The 18,088-nt window shown below is 61.5% G+C and overlaps 1 protein-coding gene across 1 annotated transcript in view; it reads right to left on the bottom strand.

Moving 5' to 3' along the window:
• Positions 1–879: 879 nt before the first annotated feature.
• leng8 (leukocyte receptor cluster (LRC) member 8) overlaps positions 880–18,088 on the bottom strand; it is a 23,949-nt gene continuing 6,740 nt past the window's right edge. Inside the window, exons 2-3 of the mRNA XM_087984591.1 lie at positions 14,188–14,395; positions 880–3,097 (exon numbers count right to left, since the gene is read on the bottom strand). Coding sequence (XP_087840717.1) covers positions 2,935–3,097; positions 14,188–14,395 — 371 coding nt within the window. The 3' untranslated portion in view covers positions 880–2,934. The remainder of the gene's footprint in view (positions 3,098–14,187; positions 14,396–18,088) is intronic.

The following is an 18,088-nucleotide window of genomic DNA, read 5'->3' as shown; positions in this document are numbered from 1 at the left end:
CATTGGAGAAAAAGGGTTGACCATGAGAACCTTTTTCCACGTATGGAGTCAGCTATTACGAGGGGGCATAGCTTTAAATTAAGGGGGGGGTAGGTATAGGACAAATGTTAGGGGTAGGTTCTTTACTCAGCGAGTCGTGAGTTCATGGAATGCCCTGCCAGTAGCAGTGGTGGACTCTCCCTCTTTATGGGCATTTAAACGGACATTGGATAGGCATATGGAGGATAGTGGGCTAGTGTAGGTTAGGTGGGCTTGGATCGGCGCAACATCGAGGGCCAAAGGGCCTGTACTGCGCTGTATTCTTCTATGTTCTATTTCTCTGTCTTGATGTCTGAGAGTGACAGCTTCTGCTTCTCAGAGTGTGACAGTTTGGTGTCTTGTGGGTGAACGTCTGCTTCTCTTGGCTTTTCTCCGAGTGTGACACTGCTGGTTTTGCTGAGTGACAGTGTCTGATCCTCTGTGTTGGTGTGAGTGTTTCTCTTTTGACGAGTTTCTGTTTCTCTCTCAGTTTCTGTCTTGGTTTGTCAGAGAGTGACTATTTTGGTTTCCCTCCCTGGGTGCGACTGAAGAGTTTGTTTCTCTGTGAGTTTCTGTTTCTCTGGGCTGGCGAGCAACGGTTTCAGTTTCTCTCTCTGGCTTTGTTGGAGTTTCTGCCTTGAGTTTTGAGTTTGCTTGTCTCTGTTCACTTCAGTTCCTGTTTCTATCTGAGCGATTTGTTTCTCTCAGCGAGTGACCGTTTCTGTTTCTCTGCCTGAGAGTGACAGTTCGATCACGTGTTTGTTTCTGTATCTCCATAGAGTGACAGAGACACGGACAGCACGCCATTAGACACAGAATATAGTCTCCTAGATATCGAATGACGAGCCAATTAGAGCAAAATGTGTGAAAAGATTTTATTGCAGACACTGGGCGACAGAAATTCAAATAAAAATAAAACATTATTCGCTCTGTAAAAAGTCTGGTTAGGAGCGGGGTTGGGGAGGAGGGGTGAGGGGGGTAGAAAGGGTGGGGGGGGGGGAAAGAGGGTCGAAATGAAACAACAAAAACAGCGTCCAAAGTGCAGGAGAGGGAGGCGGGGTTAGGGAACAGAATCCATTGGCTGGAAGTGGTTGTAGGGGAGGGAAGGAGAGGCAAGCGGGTGAAGTGGGGAGGGCGGGGGGGGGAAGGAGAACAAGGCTGGAAACTGGGGGCTGGGGGAAGGTGGGGGTGTAAGGTTAACCTGGGATGACTAGTCAGCAGCAGGGAGGGGGAGTGGGGGGGGTGGGGGGGGGGGGGATGTGGGGTTTCTCGGGCAGCTGTAACTCCCCCACCTCTCTTCCACATCTCTCTCCTTCTCCTCCATGCCCCACCCCCACCAAAGACCACCTTTCCCCAGCTTCCAATTGCAGCCGGGACATCAAGACGCACAGATGGGACATCCTCGTATCTATATATATTATTTCTTCTCTTCTTTAAAACAAAAACAGGGGGGAAAAAAAGGAAAGGAAATTGAGAAACTGACTCATCCTCCGACGACAGCGGGGTTCGACACAAACGCAAGTCCCTTCGGTCTCACACCGTCGCTGGATTGTTGATGGATGGGCCCCAGTGGTGGCGGTGGTGGGGGGGGGTGGTGATGGGCCAGGGTCTATTAATCGCTGGGACCCTTTGCTCTTCATTCGAAACACAACGCTGCCCCCCCCACTCCTCTCTCTCTTGCCCTCTGCATTCCACATCCGGCGTCACTCACTCACTCTCTCTCTCTCACTGCGGTTTGATCGTTTCTCACTCTCTCTTTTGCTTTTCTGCGAACTTCATTCGGCGTTTTGGATTTCTGCCATTTTCATTTCTCGTTCCACGACGTCGCTCTCTCTGGGTGCTAGCCATAGAGAGAGAGAGAGAGAGAGAGAGAGAGTGTAGGAGGGGAGGAGCGAGAAGAGGGATCAGGTAGAGAAAGAGAGAGAGAAAGAGAGAAAACAAAACTGAAACATAGTTAGCGTCTCGCCGTGAACAGGTACGTCAAAAAACAATATACACACATACAAGAAAACCTTTTTTTTACAAAGTCCGACTTGATTGCTAAAAAATAAGACGACAAAAGGGACGATGAGGATGAGGACGGGGATGGGGAGGGAAAGAGAGGGAGCGGAGGGCAATGGGAGAGAAGACATGGTTCATTTCTGGACGTCTGGGGCTGTACAAATGGTTAAAAAGGTTGTGAAATACACATCTTTTATCTCTATATATAAATATACACAGACATTATGTACACAGGATTAATTCTCCACACACCAGCACACTCCACACCAACCCCCTCCTCCCCCCAATCCCCAACGAAAGCCACAATTTCTTCACATTCCCGAGATTTGGCCAGAGTGAGCCCGGGTTGAAGGCTGAGCATTCCGGAAACCCCTCGACCGGGGAGGCAGAAATACTGGGACACGATCACCACCCCCCATTTCTCTTCCTGGGGAAGGAGGGCCACAGACTCAAGAGGGGAAGCGGGCGGAGGAAACGCCCGAGAGAGGGAGGCGCGATTCCAGGACTGAGTGGAGCGGGATGGGAGTCACACAACACGTTCACCTTCTGCTCCCCCACCTCCCCTTCTCCTCCCACCTTCTACGCCAACATAACCACAAGCCCCTGCCCCCCCCACCCCCAAACGGGGGAAGATTAACAAAACCAGAAACGAGGGGGAAAAAAAAAAACAGAAACTCGTGCCCCCGACAAGCGATATCCACAAACGGGGAGTTGGGGGTGGGGGGGGGAGAGGGACGTTAAATATCAGGAAGATGGGGCGAGCGCAGAGGACGGGGGTGGAGAGGCAAGGAGACGGGACGTCGGAGGAGAGTTTGGCGGATTGTCGGAGAGGGATGGCTCGGGTAGACTCTGACATCACCACCTCGACCTCCCCACCCCAGCCCATCCCAGCGTCAGACACAGGCCGGGAGAGGGTCAGAAATTCGCCGTCTGCAAGGCGCTCTGCTTGCAGTCAATCTTGGTGCTATCGGATCCGAGAAAGGTGAGAGCCAGTGAGCTCAGGAACCCTTGACACTCCTCCTCGCTTTCGAAGGCCAGTTCGGACTGCACGTAGGAGACGGGCAATGCTGGCCGGTAACTAGATGGCAGGAGAGAGAGAGAGAGAGAGAGAGAGCAAGAGGAAAGAGAAACGTGGGCAAAAAAACAGGTTAGCAAGAGACAATGGAAACGGACGCATCGACATAACCGGCACGCAAAACATAAACGATAAAGAGATGGGCAGTAGGGGTAGGAACCCTGGTTCCATCACCATCCTAGACATGAGGGCACATGGAGCCCATGTGCATACACCAATGCACACAGTATTTGCGAACACACACAGGGAGAGAAACAGAAACCGTCACTCACAGAGACAGAAACCACATCTGTCACTCAAAGGGAAAAACAGAAACTCCAAGAAGCACGAACAGCCACTCAAAAGATACAGAAACCACCGTTGAGAGAAACAGAAACTGCCACTCACAGACAGAGAGACAGACAGGCGCAGTCACTCTCGGGCAGACACACAGGCGCAATTGCTCAGAGGCAGAGAGACAGACACAGTCACTCTCAGGCAGATGAGAGAGACAGACAGACAGACAGATACAGTCACTCTCAGGCTGGCAGAGGCAGGCAATGTCGCTCACGAGCAGAGAGACAGACAGGCACAGTCGCTCTCGGACAGGCAGATAGACAGGCGAAGTCGCTCTTGGGCAGAGAGACAGACAGGCGCAGTCACTCTCAGACAGACACACAGATTTGGCTCAGATGCACAGAGACAGAGAGACAGACACACTCTCAGGCTGGCAGAGAGGCAGGTACAGTCGCTCTCGGGCAGAGAGCGACACAGGCACAGTCGCTCTAAGGCAGAGAGAGACAAACAGCCACAGTCGTTCTCAGGCAGATAGACAGACAGGCACAGCCACTCACACAGACAGACAGGAACCATCGCTTGTCAGGCGCAGACAGGTGCAGTCATTCTCGGACAGGCGGACAGACAGGCGCAGTCGCTCTCGGGCAGACGCGCAGTCGCTCTCGGGCAGAGAGAGAGATCAGGCACAGTCGATCTCGGGCAGAGAGAGACAGGCAGGCACAGTCGATCTTGGGCAGAGAGAGACAGGCAGGCATAGTCGCTCTCGGGCAGCGAGAGAGGCAGACACAGCCGCTCTCGGGCAGAGAGACGGGCACAGCCGCTCTCGGGCAGAGAGACGGGCACAGCCGCTCTCGGGCAGAGAGACGGGCACAGCCGCTCTCGGGCAGAGAGACGGGCACAGCCGCTCTCGGGCAGAGAGACGGGCACAGCCGCTCTCGGGCAGAGAGACGGGCACAGCCGCTCTCGGGCAGAGAGACGGGCACAGCCGCTCTCGGGCAGAGAGACAGGCACAGTCGCTCTCGGGCAGAGAGAAAGACAGGCACAGCCGCTCTCGGGCAGAGAGAAAGACAGGCACAGCCGCTCTCGGGCATAGAGAAAGACAGGCACAGCCGCTCTCGGGCAGAGAGAAAGACAGGCACAGCCGCTCTCGGGCAGAGAGAAAGACAGGCACAGCCGCTCTCGGGCAGAGAGAAAGACAGGCACAGCCGCTCTCGGGCAGAGAGAAAGACAGGCACAGCCGCTCTCGGGCAGAGAGAAAGACAGGCACAGCCGCTCTCGGGCAGAGAGAAAGACAGGCACAGCCGCTCTCGGGCAGAGAGAAAGACAGGCACAGCCGCTCTCGGGCAGAGAGAAAGACAGGCACAGCCGCTCTCGGGCAGAGAGAAAGACAGGCACAGCCGCTCTCGGGCAGAGAGACAGACAGGCACAGCCGCTCTCTGGTGGAGAGAAAGACAGGCACAGCCGCTCTCTGGTGGAGAGAAAGACAGGCACAGCCGCTCTCTGGTGGAGAGAAAGACAGGCACAGCCGCTCTCTGGTAGAGAGAAAGACAGGCACAGCCGCTCTCTGGTAGAGAGAAAGACAGGCACAGCCGCTCTCGGGCAGAGAGACAAACAGGCACAGTCTCTCTCGGGCAGAGAGAAAGACAGGCACAGCCGCACTCGGGCAGAAAGAAAGACAGGCACAGTCGCTCTCGGGCAGAGAGAAAGACAGACACAGTCGCTCTCAAGCAGGCAGACAGGCACAGTCGATCTGAGGCAGAGAGACAGACAGGCCGCTACAGCCGCTCTCGGGCAGCGAGAAAGACGGGCACAGCCGCTCTCGGGCAGAGAGAAAGACGGGCACAGCCGCTCTCTGGCAGAGAGAAAGACGGGCACAGCCGCTCTCTGGCAGAGAGAAAGACGGGCACAGCTGCTCTCTGGCAGAGAGAAAGACGGGCACAGGCGCTCTCTGGCAGAGAGAAAGACGGGCACAGGCGCTCTCTGGCAGAAAGACAGGCACAGTCGATCTGAGACAGAGAGACAGACGGGCACATTCGATCTGAGACAGAGAGACAGGCGGGCACAGTCGCTCTCGGGCAGAGAGACAGACGGGCACAGTCGCTCTCGGGCAGAGAGACAGACGGGCACAGCCGCTCTCGGGCAGAGAGACAGACGGGCACAGCCGCTCTCGGGCAGAGAGAAAGACGGGCACAGCCGCTCTCGGGCAGAGAGAAAGACGGGCACAGCCGCTCTCGGGCAGAGAGAGAGAGACGGGCACAGCCGCTCTCGGGCAGAGAGAGAGAGAGAGACAGGCACAGCCGCTCTCGGGCAGAGAGACAGGCACAGCTGCTCTCGGGCAGAGAGACAGGCACAGCCGCTCTCGGGCAGAGAGACAGGCACAGCCGCTCTCGGGCAGAGAGAGAGACAGGCACAGCCGCTCGCTGGCAGACAGACAGACAGGCACAGCCGCTCTCAGGCAGAGAGACAGACAGGCACAGTTGCTCTCTGGCAGAGAGACAGGCACAGTTGCTCTCGGGCAGATAGACAGGCACAGCTCTCTCGGGCAGAGAGACAGGCACAGCCGCTCTCGGGCAGAGAGATAGACAGGCACAGCCGCTCTCAGACAAAGGGACAGACAGGCACAGCCGCTCTCGGGCAGGGAGACAGGCACAGCCGCTCTCGGGCAGAGAGACAGACAGGCACAGCCGCTCTCGGGCAGAGAGACAGACAGGCACAGCCGCTCTCGGGCAGGGAGGCAAGACAGGCACAGCCGCTCTCGGGCAGAGAGACAGACAGGCACAGCCGCTCTCGGGCAGAGAGACAGACAGGCACAGCCGCTCTCGGGCAGAGAGACAGACAGGCACAGCCGCTCTCGGGCAGAGAGACAGACAGGCACAGCCGCTCTCGGGCAGAGAGAAAGACGGGCACAGCCGCTCTCTGGCAGAGAGAAAGACGGGCACAGCCGCTCTCTGGCAGAGAGAAAGACGGGCACAGCTGCTCTCTGGCAGAGAGAAAGACGGGCACAGGCGCTCTCTGGCAGAGAGAAAGACGGGCACAGGCGCTCTCTGGCAGAAAGACAGGCACAGTCGATCTGAGACAGAGAGACAGACGGGCACATTCGATCTGAGACAGAGAGACAGGCGGGCACAGTCGCTCTCGGGCAGAGAGACAGACGGGCACAGTCGCTCTCGGGCAGAGAGACAGACGGGCACAGCCGCTCTCGGGCAGAGAGACAGACGGGCACAGCCGCTCTCGGGCAGAGAGACAGACGGGCACAGCCGCTCTCGGGCAGAGAGAAAGACGGGCACAGCCGCTCTCGGGCAGAGAGAGAGACGGGCACAGTCGCTCACGGGCAGAGAGAGAGAGACGGGCACAGCCGCTCTCGGGCAGAGAGAGAGAGAGAGACAGGCACAGCCGCTCTCGGGCAGAGAGACAGGCACAGCTGCTCTCGGGCAGAGAGACAGGCACAGCCGCTCTCGGGCAGAGAGACAGGCACAGCCGCTCTCGGGCAGAGAGACAGGCACAGCCGCTCTCGGGCAGAGAGAGAGACAGGCACAGCCGCTCGCTGGCAGACAGACAGACAGGCACAGCCGCTCTCAGGCAGAGAGACAGACAGGCACAGTTGCTCTCTGGCAGAGAGACAGGCACAGTTGCTCTCGGGCAGATAGACAGGCACAGCTCTCTCGGGCAGAGAGACAGGCACAGCCGCTCTCGGGCAGAGAGATAGACAGGCACAGCCGCTCTCAGACAAAGGGACAGACAGGCACAGCCGCTCTCGGGCAGGGAGACAGGCACAGCCGCTCTCGGGCAGAGAGACAGACAGGCACAGCCGCTCTCGGGCAGAGAGACAGACAGGCACAGCCGCTCTCGGGCAGAGAGACAGACAGGCACAGCCGCTCTCGGGCAGGGAGGCAAGACAGGCACAGCCGCTCTCGGGCAGAGAGACAGACAGGCACAGCCGCTCTCGGGCAGAGAGACAGACAGGCACAGCCGCTCTCGGGCAGAGAGACAGGCAGGCACAGCTGCTCTCGGGCAGAGAGACAGGCAGGCACAGCCGCTCTCGGGCAGAGAGACAGACAGGCACAGCCGCTCTCAGGCAGAGAGACAGACAGACACAGCCGCTCTCGGGCAGAGAGACAGACAGGCACAGCCGCTCTCGGGCAGAGAGACAGACAGGCACAGCCGCTCTCGGGCAGAGAGACAGACAGGCACAGCCGCTCTCGGGCAGAGAGACAGACAGGCACAGCCGCTCTCGGGCAGAGAGACAGACAGGCACAGCCGCTCTCGGGCAGAGAGACAGACAGGCACAGTCTCTCTCGGGCAGAGAGACAGACAGGCACAGCCGCTCTCGGGCAGAGAGACAGGCACAGCCGCTCTCGGGCAGAGAGAAAGACGGGCACAGCCGCTCTCGGGCAGAGAGAGAGAGAGAGACGGGCACAGCTGCTCTCTGGCACAGAGAGAGACGGGCACAGCCGCTCTCGGGCAGAGAGACAGACAGGCACAGCCGCTCTCGGGCAGAGAGACAGACAGGCACAGCCGCTCTCGGGCAGAGAGACAGGCACAGTCTCTCTCGGGCAGAGAGACAGACAGGCACAGCCGCTCTCGGGCAGAGAGACAGGCACAGTCACTCAAGGGGAGAGAGACAGGCACAGCCGCACTCAGGCAGAGAGAAAGACGGGCACAGCCGCTCTCTGGCAGAGAGAGAGAGAGACGGACACAGCCGCTCTCTGGCACAGAGAGAGACGGGCACAGCCGCTCTCGGGCAGAGAGACAGACAGGCACAGCCGCTCTCGGGCAGAGAGACAGACAGGCACAGCCGCTCTCGGGCAGAGAGACAGACAGGCACAGCCGCTCTCGGGCAGAGAGAAAGACGGGCACAGCCGCTCTCTGGCAGAGAGAGAGAGAGACGGGCACAGCCGCTCTCTGGCACAGAGAGAGACGGGCACAGCCGCTCTCGGGCAGAGAGACAGACAGGCACAGCCGCTCTCGGGCAGAGAGACAGACAGGCACAGCCGCTCTCGGGCAGAGACAGACAGACACAGCCGCTCTCTGGCAGGGAGACAGGCACAGCCGCTCTCGGGCAGAGAGACAGACAGGCACAGCCGCTCTCGGGCAGAGAGACAGACAGACACAGCCGCTCTCGGGCAGGGAGACAGACAGGCACAGCCGCTCTCGGGCAGAGAGACAGACAGGCACAGCCGCTCTCGGGCAGAGAGAGAGACAGGCACAGCCGCTCTCGGGCCGAGAGAGAGACAGGCACAGCCGCTCTCGGGCCGAGAGAGAGACGGGCACAGCCGCTCTCGGGCCGAGAGACAGACGGGCACAGCCGCTCTCGGGCAGAGAGACAGACGGGCACAGCCGCTCTCGGGCAGAGAGACAGACGGGCACAGCCGCTCTCGGGCAGGGAGACAGACAGGCACAGCCGCTCTCGGGCAGGGAGACAGACAGGCACAGCCGCTCTCGGGCAGAGAGACAGACAGGCACAGCCGCTCTCGGGCAGAGAGACAGACAGGCACAGCCGCTCTCGGGCAGAGAGACAGACAGGCACAGCCGCTCTCGGGCAGAGAGACAGACAGGCACAGCCGCTCTCGGGCAGAGAGACAGACAGGCACAGCCGCTCTCGGGCAGAGAGACAGACAGGCACAGCCGCTCTCGGGCAGAGAGACAGACAGGCACAGCCGCTCTCGGGCAGGGAGACAGACAGGCACAGTCGCTCTCGGGCAGAGAGACAGACAGGCACAGCCGCTCTCGGGCAGAGAGACAGACAGGCACAGCCGCTCTCGGGCAGAGAGACAGACAGGCACAGCCGCTCTCGGGCAGAGAGACAGACAGGCACAGCCGCTCTCGGGCAGAGAGACAGACAGGCACAGCCGCTCACGGGCAGAGAGAGAGACAGGCACAGCCGCTCTCGGGCCGAGAGACAGACGGGCACAGCCGCTCTCGGGCAGAGAGACAGACGGGCACAGCCGCTCTCGGGCAGGGAGACAGACAGGCACAGCCGCTCTCGGGCCGAGAGACAGACGGGCACAGCCGCTCTCGGGCAGAGAGACAGACAGGCACAGCCGCTCTCGGGCAGAGAGACAGACGGGCACAGCCGCTCTCGGGCAGAGAGACAGACAGGCACAGCCGCTCTCGGGCAGAGAGACAGACAGGCACAGGCGCTCTTAGGCAAAGGGACAGACAGGCACAGCCGCTCTCTGGTAGAGAGACAGACAGGCACAGCCGCTCTCGGGCAGAGAGACAGACAGGCACAGCCGCTCTCGGGCAGAGAGACAGACAGGCACAGCCGCTCTCGGGCAGGTAGACAGACAGGCACAGGCGCTCTCAGGCAAAGGGACAGACAGGCACAGTCCCTCTCAGGCAAAGGGACAGACAGGCAGAGTCACTCTCAGGCAGAGAGACAAGTACAGTCGCTCTCAGGCAGACAAACAGACAGACAGGAACAGTCGCTCTCAGGCAAACAGACAGACAGGAACAGTCGCTCTCAGGCAAAGGGACAGGCAGGAACAGTCGCTCTCAGGCAAAGGGACAGGCAGGAACAGTCGCTCTCAGGCAAAGGGACAGACAGGAACAATCGCTCTCAGGCAAAGGGACAGACAGGAACAATCGCTCTCAGGCAAAGGGACAGACAGGCACAGTCACTCTCAGGCAGAGAGAAAGACAGGCAATCACTCTCAGCCAGAGAGACAGACAGGCACAGTCGCTCTCGGGCAGACATACAGACAGGAACAGTTGCTCTCAGGCAAAGGGACAGGCATGAACAGTCGCTCTCAGGCAAAGGGACAGGCAGGAACAGTCGCTCTCAGGCAAAGGGACAGGCAGGAACAGTCGCTCTCAGGCAAAGGGACAGGCAGGAACAGTTGCTCTCAGGCAGAGAAACAAACAGGCACAGTCGCTCTCGGGCAGACAGACAGGTACAGTCGCTCTAAGGCAGACAAACAGACAGGAACAGCCTCTCTCAGGCAGGCAGACAGTCACAGTCGCTCTCAGGCAGGCAGACAGATAAGAACGGTCGCTCTCGGGCAGGCAGACAATCACAGTCGCTCTCAGGCAAGCAGACAGGCACAGTCGCACTGAGGCAGGCAGGCAGACAGGCACAGTCACTCTCAGGCAGGCAGGCACAGTCACTCTCAGGCAGGCAGACAGGCACAGTCACTCTCAGGCAGCAGACAGACAGGCACAGTCACTCTCAGGCAGGCAGACAGGCACAGTCACTCTCAGGCAGGCAGACAGGCACAGTCGCACTGAGGCAGGCAGACAGACAGGCACAGTCATTCTCAGGCAGGCACAGTCACTCTCAGGCAGGCAGACAGACAGGCACAGTCACTCTCAGGCAGGCAGACAGACAGGCACAGTCACTCTCAGGCAGGCAGACAGACAGGCACAGTCGCACTGAGGCAGGCAGACAGACAGGCACAGTCGCACTGAGGCAGGCAGACAGACAGGCACAGTCGCACTCAGGCAGGCAGACAGACAGGCACAGTCGCACTCAGGCAGGCAGACAGACAGGCACAGTCATTCTCAGGCAGGCAGACAGACAGGCACAGTCACTCTCAGGCAGGCAGACAGGCAGGCACAGTCGCACTGAGGCAGGCAGACAGGTACAGTCACTCTCAGGCAGCAGACAGACAGGCACAGTCACTCTCAGGCAGGCAGACAGGCACAGTCACTCTCAGGCAGGCAGGCAGACAGGTACAGTCACTCTCAGGCAGGCAGACAGACAGGCACAGTCACTCTCAGGCAGGCAGACAGACAGGCACAGTCACTCTCAGGCAGGCAGACAGGCACTGGCACTCTCAGGCAGGCAGGCACAGTCACTGTCACTCTCAGGCAGGCAGGCACAGTCACTCTCGGGCAGGCAGACAGACAGGCACAGTCACTCTCAGGCAGGCAGGCACAGTCACTCTCAGGCAGGCAGGCACAGTCACTCTCAGGCAGGCAGGCACAGTCGCACTGAGGCAGGCAGACAGGTACAGTCACTCTCAGGCAGGCAGACAGACAGGCACAGTCGCACTGAGGCAGGCAGACAGGCACAGTGACTCTCAGGCAGGCAGACAGACAGGTACAGTCACTCTCAGGCAGGCAGACAGACAGGCACAGTCACTCACAGGCAGGCAGACAGACAGGCACAGTCACTCACAGGCAGGCAGACAGACAGGCACAGTCACTCACAGGCAGGCAGACAGACAGGCACAGTCACTCACAGGCAGGCAGTCAGTCACAGTCACTCACAGGCAGGCAGTCAGTCACTGTCACTCTCAGGCAGGCAGGCACAGTCACTGTCACTCTCAGGCAGGCAGGCACAGTCACTCTCGGGCAGGCAGACAGACAGGCACAGTCACTTTCAGGCAGGCAGACAGACAGGCACAGTCACTCTCAGGCAGGCAGACAGGCAGGCACAGTCACTCTCAGGCAGGCAGACAGGCAGGCACAGTCACTCTCAGGCAGGCACAGTCACTCTCAGGCAGGCAGGCAGACAGGTACAGTCACTCTCAGGCAGGCAGGCAGACAGGCACAGTCGCACTGAGGCAGGCAGACAGGTACAGTCACTCTCAGGCAGGCAGGCAGACAGGCACAGTCGCACTGTGGCAGGCAGACAGACCGGCACAGTCACTCTCAGGCAGGCAGACAGACAGGCACAGTCATTCTCAGGCAGGCAGACAGACAGGCACAGTCATTCTCAGGCAGGCAGGCAGGCAGGCACAGTCATTCTCAGGCAGGCAGGCAGACAGGCACAGTCACTCTCAGGCAGGCAGACAGACAGGCACAGTCATTCTCAGGCAGGCAGACAGACAGGCACAGTCATTCTCAGGCAGGCAGACAGACAGGCACAGTCACTCTCAGGCAGACAGGCAGGCAGGCACAGTCGCACTGAGGCAGGCAGACAGGTACAGTCACTCTCAGGCAGCAGACAGACAGGCACAGTCACTCTCAGGCAGGCAGACAGGCACAGTCACTCTCAGGCAGGCAGGCAGACAGGTACAGTCACTCTCAGGCAGGCAGACAGACAGGCACAGTCACTCACAGGCAGGCAGACAGACAGGCACAGTCACTCTCAGGCAGGCAGGCACAGTCACTGTCACTCTCAGGCAGGCAGGCACAGTCACTCTCGGGCAGGCAGACAGACAGGCACAGTCACTTTCAGGCAGGCAGACAGACAGGCACAGTCACTCTCAGGCAGGCAGGCACAGTCACTCTCAGGCAGGCAGGCACAGTCGCACTGAGGCAGGCAGACAGGTACAGTCACTCTCAGGCAGGCAGACAGACAGGCACAGTCGCACTGAGGCAGGCAGACAGACAGGCACAGTCATTCTCAGGCAGGCAGACAGACAGGCACAGTCACTCTCAGGCAGGGAGACAGACAGGCACAGTCGCACTGAGGCAGGCAGACAGACAGGCACAGTCGCACTGAGGCAGGCAGACAGACAGGCACAGTCATTCTCAGGCAGGCAGACAGACAGGCACAGTCACTCTCTGGCAGGCAGACAGGCACAGTCGCACTGAGGCAGGCAGACAGGAACAGTCACTCTCAGGCAGCAGACAGACAGGCACAGTCACTCTCAGGCAGGCAGACAGGCACAGTCACTCTCAGGCAGGCAGGCAGACAGGCACAGTCACTCTCAGGCAGGCAGACAGTCAGGCACAGTCACTCTCAGGCAGGCAGGCAGACAGGCACAGTCACTCTCAGGCAGGCAGACAGGCACAGTCACTCTCAGGCAGGCAGGCACAGTCACTGTCACTCTCAGGCAGGCAGGCACAGTCACTCTCAGGCAGGCAGACACAGTCACTCTCAGGCAGGCACAGTCGCACTGAGGCAGGCAGACAGGTACAGTCACTCTCAGGCAGGCAGACAGACAGGCACAGTCACTCTCAGGCAGGCAGACAGGCAGGCACAGTCGCACTGAGGCAGGCAGACAGGTACAGTCACTCTCAAGCAGACAGACAGACAGGCACATTCACACTGAGGCAGGCAGACAGGCACAGTCACAGTCAGGCAGGCAGACAGGTACAGTCGCACTGTGGCGGAGACAGACAGACACAATCACACTCAGACAGAGAAACTGCCCCACACAGCCAGAAACAGTAAGTCACTCAGAGAGAAACTGCAATGGTCCCACTGAAGACCGGGTGACCTTGGCAGAGCCTTGCCTTTCCAGACCAGGTGTACGGTACCCACTGGGTAGCAGCCAGTCAGTAATCCATCAGGCAGTATGGAAGGAGAGGAGGCTCTGGGTGTGTGGTCTGTCACACTGACAGGGGGGAGATGTGAGCACACTTACCCAGAACAGTGCAGACCAGGGAGCTGCCAGGCCACAGCAGCGAGCACAGGGATCTCCTCTCTCTCTCTCTCCTCCAAACGGCCGCAACTCACCCAGAAACCCCACCCACTTCCTCCCCACCCACCAGGATCCCACACCCCCTCGCTCCGCCCTCCCCGTCCCCCTGGGATCCCACCCCCCGCCGCTACCCGCTCCCTTCCCGCTGGGATCCCACCCCCCCCCCCCCGCTCCATCCCCTCCCTTTGTACCGGCATCTCACACCCCCGCTACCCGCCAGGATCCCCCCCCCCCCCCCCCCCCCATGACCCCCACCCCCCCTCCCCGCAGGGATCCCACCGCACCCTCGCTAGCCCCTCCACCGGGACCGTACCCTCTCAGCCCCAAATTGCTGCCATTTCCATTCGGACTCGCCACTACCAGGATGGCCCCTCCCTCTCGATTGAGATGACCCCCTTTCCCCCATCACCTCCCCTCATTCGGGATTCTCCCTCCCCTCTCCCTCACGGCAACCCCCTCCCCACCGTTGCTCCCCCACCCGCCCCGCGGCGAAGGACGTACGTTTTCAGCATAGCCTTGAGAGCGTGCTTCCTCTCCCTCTCCACGAACTTGGCGACCAAGCGGGCGGACATGTTCGGGGCCTCCCGGTACAACCGGAAGAAGCGATGGTAGTTGCACAGGGCCCAGGCGGCGCGCAGAGCGAGAGCATGGGCCACACACGGCTCAGACTTCAACTCCCGGCTGAGGAACGCCAATTCCGTGGTGATGTCTGCCAGGGACACAGAGACAGAGAGCAGGGGGTCAGGCTGGGGCTGAGGGAGGAAGGACACACACACAGGGGGTTGGGAGACACACATACAGTGGGGGGGGGGGGGGGTCAGGGGGGGCTGAGGGAGGAAGGACACACACAGGGGGGATCGGGGGGGGCTGAGGGAGGAAGGACACATACACAGGGGGGATCGGGGGGGGGGGCTGAGGGAGGAAGGACACACACACAGGGGGTTGGGAGACACACAAACAGTGGGGGGGGGCTGAGGGAGGAAGGACACACACACAGGGGGTTGGGAGACACACAAACAGTGGGGGGGGGGTCGGGGGGGGCTGAGGGAGGAAGGACACACACACAGGGGGGATCGGGGGGGGGGCTGAGGGAGGAAGGACACACACACAGGGGGTTGGGAGACACACACAGTGGGGGGGGGGTCGGGGGGGGCTGAGGGAGGAAGGACACACACACAGGTGGGATCGGGGGGGGCTGAGGGAGGAAGGACACACACACAGGGGGTTGGGAGACACACAAACAGTGGGGGGGGGCTGAGGAGGGAAGGACACACACACAGGGGGTTGGGAGACACACAAACAGTGGGGGGGGGGTCGGGGGGGGCTGAGGGAGGAAGGACACACACACAGGGGGGATCGGGGGGGGGGCTGAGGGAGGAAGGACACACACACAGGGGGTTGGGAGACACACACAGTGGGGGGGGGGTCGGGGGGGGCTGAGGGAGGAAGGACACACACACAGGTGGGATCGGGGGGGGCTGAGGGAGGAAGGACACACACACACAGGGGGTTGGGAGACACACACACAGTGGGGGGGGGGGTCGGGGGGGCTGAGGGAGGAGGAACACACACACAGGGGGTTGGGAGACACACATACAGTGGGGGGGGGGTCAGGGGGGCTGAGGGAGGAAGGACACACACACAGGGGGGATCGGGGGGGGGCTGAGGGAGGAAGGACACACACAGGGGTTGGGAGACACACAAACAGTGGGGGGGGGGTCGGGGGGGGCTGAGGGAGGAAGGACACACACACAGGGGGTTGGGAGACACACACAGTGGGGGGGGGGTCGGGGGGGCTGAGGGAGGAAGGACACACACACAGGTGGGATCGGGGGGGGGCTGAGGGAGGAAGGACACACACAGGGGGTTGGGAGACACACACACAGTGGGGGGGGGGTCGGGGGGGGCTGAGGGAGGAAGGACACACACACAGGGGGGATCGGGGGGGGCTGAGGGAGGAAGGACACACACAGGGGGTTGGGAGACACACAAACAGTGGGGGGGGGTCAGGGGGGGCTGAGGGAGGAAGGACACACACACAGGGGGGATCGGGGGGGGGCTGAGGGAGGAAGGACACACACAGGGGGTTGGGAGACACACAAACAGTGGGGGGGGGGGTCGGGGGGGGCTGAGGGAGGAAGGACACACACACAGGGGGTTGGGAGACACACACAGTGGGGGGGGGTCGGGGGGGGCTGAGGGAGGAAGGACACACACAGTGGGGATCGGGGGGGGCTGAGGGAGGAAGGACACACACACAGGGGGTTGGGAGACACACACACAGTGGGGGGGGGGTCGGGGGGGCTGAGGGAGGAAGGACACACACACAGTGGGGATCGGGGGGGGCTGAGGGAGGAAGGACACACACACAGGGGGTTGGGAGACACACACACAGTGGGGGGGGGGTCGGGGGGGGCTGAGGGAGGAAGGACACACACACAGGGGGGTTCGGGGGGAGGCTGAGGGAGGAAGGACACACACACAGGGGGATCGGGGGGGCTGAGGGAGGAAGGACACACGCACGGGGGGGTCGGGGGGTGAGGGAGGAAGGACACACACACAGGGGGGTCAGGGGGGCTGAGGGAGGAAGGATACACACACAGGGGGGGTCGGGGGGGTGAGGGAGGAAGGACACACACACAGGGGGGTCGGGGAGGGGCTGAGGGAGGAAGGACACACACACAGGGGGGGTCAGGGGGGCTGAGGGAGGAAGGACACACACACAGGGGGGGGTCAGGGGGGCTGAGGGAGGAAGGATACACACACAGGGGGTCGGGGGGGGGGGCTGAGGGTGAAGGACACACACACAGGGGGTCGGGGGGGGGGCTGAGGGTGAAGGGCACACACACAGGGGGTCGGGGGGGGGCTGAGGGTGAAGGACACACACACAGGGGTCGGGGGGGGCAGAGGGTGAAGGACACACACACAGGGGGTCGGGGGGGGGGGCTGAGGGTGAAGGACACACACACAGGGGGTCGGGGGGGGCTGAGGGTGAAGGACACACACACAGGGGGTCGGGGGGGCTGAGGGTGAAGGACACACACACAGGGGGTCGGGGGGGCTGAGGGTGAAGGACACACACACAGGGGGGTCGGGGGGGGCTGAGGGTGAAGGACACACACAGGGGGTCGGGGGGGGGGGGGGAGGAAGGACACACACACAGGGGGGTCGGGGGGGGGGGGGAGGAAGGACACACACACAGGGGGTCGGGGGACACACACACAGGGGGTCGGGGGACACACACACAGGGGGTCGGGGCTGAGGGAGGAAGGACACACACACAGGGGGGCTCGGGGACACACACACAGGGGGTCAGGGACACACACACAGGGAGGGGTCGGGGGTGAGGGAGGAAGGACACACACACAGGGGGTCGGGGGACACACACACAGGGGGTCGGGGGACACACACACAGGGGGTCGGGGGACACACACACAGGGGGTCGGGGGACACACACACAGGGGGTCGGGGACACACACACAGGGGTCGGGGGTGAGGAAGGAAGGACACACACACAGGGGGTCGGGGGACACACACACAGGGGGTCGGGGGACACACACACAGGGGGTCGGGGGACACACACACAGGGGGTCGGGGGACACACACACAGGGGTCGGGGGACACACACACAGGGGGTCGGGGGTGAGGAAGGAAGGACACACACACAGGGGGTCGGGGGACACACACACAGGGGGTCGGGGTGAGGAAGGAAGGACACACACACAGGGGTCGGGGGACACACACACAGGGGGTCGGGGGACACACACACAGGGGGTCGGGGACACACACACAGGGGGGTCGGGGGTGAGGAAGGAAGGACAGGGGGTCGGGGACACACACACAGGGGGTCGGGGGACACACACACAGGGGGTCGGGGGACACACACACAGGGGGTCAGGGGTGAGGAAGGAAGGACACACACACAGGGGGTCGGGGGGACACACACACAGGGGGTCGGGGGACACACACACAGGGGGTCGGGGGAGGAAGAAGGTCACACACACAGGGGGGTCGGGGGACACACACACAGGGGGTCGGGGGACACACACACAGGGGGTCGGGGGGACACACACACAGGGGGTCGGGGGACACACACACAGGGGCGGGGGGGGGACACACACACAGGGGGTCGGGGGGGAGACAACCACACACAGGGGTCGGGGACACACACACAGGGGGTCGGGGGACACACACACAGGGGGTCGGGGGTGAGGAAGGAAGGACACACACACAGGGGTCGGGAACACACAGGGGTCGGGGGTGAGGAAGGAAAGGACACACACACAGGGCGGGGGGGGCTGAGGTGAAGGACACACACACAGGGGGGTCGGGGCTGAGGGTGAAGGACACACACACAGGGGGTCGGGGGTGAGGAAGGAAGGACACACACACAGGGGGTCGG

The sequence above is a fragment of the Chiloscyllium plagiosum genome, unplaced genomic scaffold (assembly GCF_037043375.1).
Source record: "Chiloscyllium plagiosum isolate Xiang-an unplaced genomic scaffold, Cpla_swu_hap1 HiC_scaffold_49, whole genome shotgun sequence".
NCBI lineage: Eukaryota > Metazoa > Chordata > Chondrichthyes > Orectolobiformes > Hemiscylliidae > Chiloscyllium > Chiloscyllium plagiosum.
This window is presented reverse-complemented; position numbering and strand designations above follow the sequence as displayed.